This window comes from Ipomoea triloba, chromosome 3 (genome assembly GCF_003576645.1).
Source record: "Ipomoea triloba cultivar NCNSP0323 chromosome 3, ASM357664v1".
Classification (NCBI taxonomy): Eukaryota; Viridiplantae; Streptophyta; class Magnoliopsida; order Solanales; family Convolvulaceae; genus Ipomoea; species Ipomoea triloba.
The window spans coordinates 10,003,884-10,009,478 of NC_044918.1; the positions used below are offsets into that span (position 1 = coordinate 10,003,884).

Below are 5,595 nucleotides of genomic sequence, written 5' to 3' on the forward strand. Positions count from 1 at the left end.
TGGATTATTAGACACCATATTATTATTCTTGAACTTCCTATTCAATTAAATCAGCCCATAGCAGCGAAAATTTATTTTGATCGTACATCGCTAAAATTTCGCGGTGTACCGAACCTAGCCCAATTTTGAGGGTTAGTCTGGAATAAATTTTTGGTTTCGAGAATTATTCTATCCAGATTATTTTCTACCGAAACTTTATCTGTTTGGACCCCAACTGATAAGTTTGAAAATACTTCATTATTTTATTCTATTTTTTTTCCCCCATAAAAACATCTTACCTCAAAAGGAAGAATACCCAAAGCCAATTTATTCCATTTGTTCTTCTTCTTCTTCTTCCTTGGCCGAATTTCAAAAGAGAGAAAGAGAGGTGACTTCCACCATTTTCCTCCATTAAAACCATAGCCAAGCTTGTACACAACTCTCCAATTTGTTCGGTAAGATTTCAATATTATTCGGTAGAAAGCTTTGTATTCCTTCCTAGATCATGAATCTAAATATAGTTTCTTTATATTTGTTGTTATGGTGTTGATTTTGACCCTAGGATTTTAAGGTGAATTTGGGGAAAGATCCAAGAGTTGCTTCTACGGTATTAGTACACTCCCGGAAGGTAAGGAATTCCCTTAAGTTGGAATTAGTCACTTGAATTTGGATAATTGATTTTAGTTGAAATATGGTGTTTTTGGAGCTTTGGGAATATTTTCGTATACAAGTTCATAGCTTGGATATGCTTGTATATGTTGTATTTATGTCTATATAAGCTTATACTTGTGGAAATAGAGAAAGGAAATCAGGACAGATTTCTGTCAGTAACTTCCGTGAATTTCTGGGAAAAATCGGTAAATTATTTTGGTCCAATTTTTTTTTATACATGTAGTTCTATAAGTGTAGAAGCCGCATATAAACTTTCATAATTTTTGGAGTAGTATAAGTATGGTTTTCGGAATTTTTCCCAAAACTGGTCCAGAGAAGGAAAAATGCTGGACAGCACACTGCCAAGGGCAAAAATGGAATTTTCTGTGTAAATTCGTGAACCTAGGTGACCAAAACTTTTTATGAACATCAAGTACTATGAGTTAGGGTTCTACCATAAAAATTTCAAGTGAAAAAGAGTTCGGGAACTATTTTTACCGGCTCAATCTTTCGGACTGCGCAAAACTGTAATTTCTGGACAGAAACTGTCAAAATCAATTTTGACAAAAATATTTTTTTGTAACAAAACTAGTGACGAAATTTTGGGATGTCACAACCATATTTGGATGAAATAAATTATTTTGAAAACACTATTTGATTCCAGGAAAGAAAAAGAAAAATGTTTTCAAACCCTTAGTTTCTGGAATAAGGTGGGGACCTTCGGGAAGGCTTAAACGCCACGGCCCGGGGTTGGAATAAGGTTGGACCTATGGGAGGGCTGGAGTGCCATGGCCCTAGGTTGGGATAAGGAGACCGACGGGAAGGCAGGGAAATGCCACTGCCCAAGGTTTGAGAAGGAGAATTGAGAAATGTTCAAAGTGCTTACTCAGGGGAAACTAAGTGGAAAATTTTTGAGTATGAAAATTATTGTTACTCTGAGCTGCGGTTCAGATTATTATAAATATTAGAGCTGCGGTTCTATTTGCAAATGATGAAATTCCTGGAAATGTGAAATTTTGCAAACTTGTCTGAAAAGGGCATGAAAATTATTTTGAGTGGCAAGTTATGACTTCATTCTTATTTGAGAAAAGCTTTATATGATTTAACGTTTATACGCTATTATACTATCTATAAATCGTTTCGTTACAGACAGATTTTCAAATCATGGTAAAACTTTATAAAGCTTTTAGATTATCTATGTTTTCAAACCTTTGTCTACTTTTAAGTGACAAATGGATTTCCTTACTTAGCCGTCGTGCTAACTACACTTCGTTGTGTTCTTAACAGATGTCTAGGGTAGGCTCGTGTAGCCCACCTGACTCGGATCCTTCCGAGTTGGAGTTCCCTATCTACGATCATGATGATTATGTACAGTACTTAGTTGATGTCGACCCGTATGCTCCTGGATTCGCTCCTGACTCTCCAGCTCCGGCTTATGTTCCTGCTATTCCTTCCCCACCGTACAGTCCTCCTCCGACTTACCCAACTACACCCTCTCGTATCCCGGTTCGCAGTAGCCAGCCAAATTTTCTGGATGGGGCCAGGTCTAGGTTTGGGTCTTTTCCGGTAGAGGTGTTGGAAGGGAGTGATCCCTTAGAATTTGTTGTCTTTTATCCCTGTCCGTGGAATCTCGCTCCTTCGGAACATTGGGATGAGTGGTCCATGATGTACACTCCTAGTTACTTCCTGGATCATCTCACCTGGGTTGCGGGCAACTGGCATCTTGTATGGGGGACGTACTCCGAACCGGAGTACCGCCCCTTAGAAGAGGATGACTGATTAGAAAGGTTATGGGAGGAACCCTTTTTGTGTGTACATGTATCTTTTGTAGCCATGATGAACTTAGCTGGCTAGTAAGTTGTAATTAAACTCTTGTATATATTCTGGTAGTTAGTGTAGCTACCCCTTTTGCTCACCTATATATATATATGTATGAAGATATGTTGGGTAATGATGATGATGATGTGAAATAGTTTTCTTGTTAGCCTGTGCACCTAGAGTGAACTCTGTCTGGTCTTGGCTGGGTTTAGTCTAGGTGTGGCGGTAACTACTCCGGATGTACGGTATAGCCGAGCCGGGGTGTTACAAGTTGGTATCAGAGCCTAGGTTGAACCTTCGGTAATTAGATCAAAGCCTAAGTCCGAGCCTAGGTTGAGTTCAAGTTTCAAGTCAGCTTAGGTTCGTAGAGATTAACCTAAGTCGTTGTTACGGTATCATGAGCATAAGCTTTGGAGCAGAGTTGGAACGAAAGTCCGGCAGCATAAAAGGGGGTATTTTACTTTTACTCTACAGAATCTTACGATTCTGGTTGTTGAATAATATGATCAATGTTTGTGATTCCTTGCATGTGTTAATCCTTGCATGGGATTATTGTGAGTAAGCTGGCTAGCGTAATGCGTTAATTATCCCTATGCTGAGGTAGAAACCCCTGCTTAGCGGGTATGATAAAGTGAATGTTAGGGGACGTTGTATAGGACTTAAGTAGGTGCTATACTGACTGCCTAACTAGCTAACCCTTGAGGACTCTTATACTTCGGATACTAATTTGGATCTATCGTCCAGTGAAAATGCTTCCAAGACGCAACATGCCTACCAGTAGCAACGAGAACGTCTCTGCAATTGATCGTATGGCCCAAGCGATGGAGCGAATGGCTGAGTTCATGATGGCTCGGCAAACCCAGAACCAGAACCAAGGACAACCNTTCTGATGTCCACCATTGTCTGCAGCTTCGTTAAATAATATAGGGGGGTACTCGTTGATTTGCAGGGCAATCCACTGCGTTGAGCAGTTTGTCAAACGTCCGGATCCACTCCTCTAAAATAACCGGATCTTTTTCTCCCGCATAGTGTGGTGGTTGTCGGCTTGCTATCGCCTTCGCATAATCGACTCGTGGTTGTCCTTGGTTCTGGTTCTGGGTTTGCTGAGCCATCATGAACTCAGCCATTCGCTCCATCGCTTGGGCCATACGATCAATTGCAGAGACGTTCTCGTTGCTACTGGTAGGCATGTTGCGTCTTGGAGGCATTTTCACTGGACGATAGATCCAAATTAGTATCCGAAGTATAAGAGTCCTCAAGGGTTAGCTAGTTAGGCAGTCAGTATAGCACCTACTTAAGTCCTATACAACGTCCCCTAACATTCACTTTATCATACCCGCTAAGCAGGGGTTTCTACCTCAGCATAGGGATAATTAACGCATTACGCTAGCCAGCTTACTCACAATAATCCCATGCAAGGATTAACACACTACTTCGGATGTACGGTATAGCCGAGCCGGGGTGTTACAAGTTGGTATCAGAGCCTAGGTTGAACCTTCGGTAATTAGATCAAAGCCTAAGTCCGAGCCTAGGTTGAGTTCAAGTTTCAAGTCAGCTTAGGTTCGTAGAGATTAACCTAAGTCGTTGTTACGGTATCATGAGCATAAGCTTTGGAGCAGAGTTGGAACGAAAGTCCGGCAGCATAAAAGGGGGTATTTTACTTTTACTCTACAGAATCTTACGATTCTGGTTGTTGAATAATATGATCAATGTTTGTGATTCCTTGCATGTGTTAATCCTTGCATGGGATTATTGTGAGTAAGCTGGCTAGCGTAATGCGTTAATTATCCCTATGCTGAGGTAGAAACCCCTGCTTAGCGGGTATGATAAAGTGAATGTTAGGGGACGTTGTATAGGACTTAAGTAGGTGCTATACTGACTGCCTAACTAGCTAACCCTTGAGGACTCTTATACTTCGGATACTAATTTGGATCTATCGTCCAGTGAAAATGCTTCCAAGACGCAACATGCCTACCAGTAGCAACGAGAACGTCTCTGCAATTGATCGTATGGCCCAAGCGATGGAGCGAATGGCTGAGTTCATGATGGCTCGGCAAACCCAGAACCAGAACCAAGGACAACCACGAGTCGATTATGCGAAGGCGATAGCAAGCCGACAACCACCACACTATGCGGGAGAAAAAGATCAGGTTATTTTAGAGGAGTGGATCCGGACGTTTGACAAACTGCTCAATGTAGTGGATTGCCCTGCAAATCAACGAGTACCTTCCGCGGTCTATTATTTAACGAAAGCTGCAGACAACTGGTGGACATCAGAAGGACCTGATCTTCTACAAGACCCAGAGTTTGGTTGGGAAGAATTCAAGGAGGAACTGAGGGGACAGTTCTACACCGAGCGTATTAGAGGGATTAAATGCGAGGAATTTCTACGGCTAAAACAGAAGGGAGCAACAATCGAAGAATATCATGACCAGTACGTGGAACTAATGTGTTTCGCTCAGGAGATTGTACCTAATGAAGCAAGTAAGGCACGAAGGTTTGTTCGAGGATTGGACTGGGATGTAAGGAGGGCGATTGCGCCATTCATGTGCTCTACCTTGAAGGAGGCGTACGATAGAGCCTCGGACCATTACCAGGTGTACCTAGATCAACAAGAAGTTTATGGCCGAAATAAAAGAAAGGCTGATGACAAGTCACAGAAATCCGCACTGGGAAACAAGAGAGTGAACCAAGGTGGCTGCAACCTAATATCAGGAAGAGGAAGGGAAAGAATTAACGAAGGAAACCGTTTTACTTGTTCAAGATGTGGAAGGAATCATCCAGGAGTGAATTGCCAAGGAGCGAGGATTAAGTTGCTTCACATGCGGTCTTTCTGGGCACAAGTCCTTTGAGTGACAGAGTCGGGTAGACAGTCCTCAAAAACTCCTACAGAACGTGAACCAAGGGAGAAGATTTAATGGGAATACTGGTCAGAGACCCGCAGAGATAGGAAACAGAATGGCCAACTCTCAGTCAACAAATCCGGGAGGACCAACAAACGTCGCATCTGGTTCCAACCACAAAGGGAAGCAAGTGATGGGAGAAAGTAGCACGGGAAACCAAGGCAGAATTTACGTCGTCAATAGCACTCAGGCCCAGGTTAACGACGCCGTAACTGGTACATTTCCCATAAACTCAGTACCTTGA

The 5,595-nt window shown here is 42.2% G+C and overlaps 1 protein-coding gene across 1 annotated transcript; it reads left to right on the forward strand.

Moving 5' to 3' along the window:
• Positions 1–4,415: 4,415 nt before the first annotated feature.
• On the forward strand, positions 4,416–5,300 carry LOC116012883. Its single transcript, XM_031252556.1, has one exon. It carries the CDS (start codon positions 4,416–4,418, stop codon positions 5,298–5,300), a length of 885 nt encoding a protein of 294 aa, XP_031108416.1.
• Positions 5,301–5,595: the final 295 nt, after the last annotated feature.

Bases quoted from the DNA above. Each gene is read 5' to 3' on its own strand.
- LOC116012883 (XM_031252556.1), top strand. From the start codon at position 4,416: ATGCCTACCAGTAGCAACGAGAACGTCTCTGCAATTGATCGTATGGCC.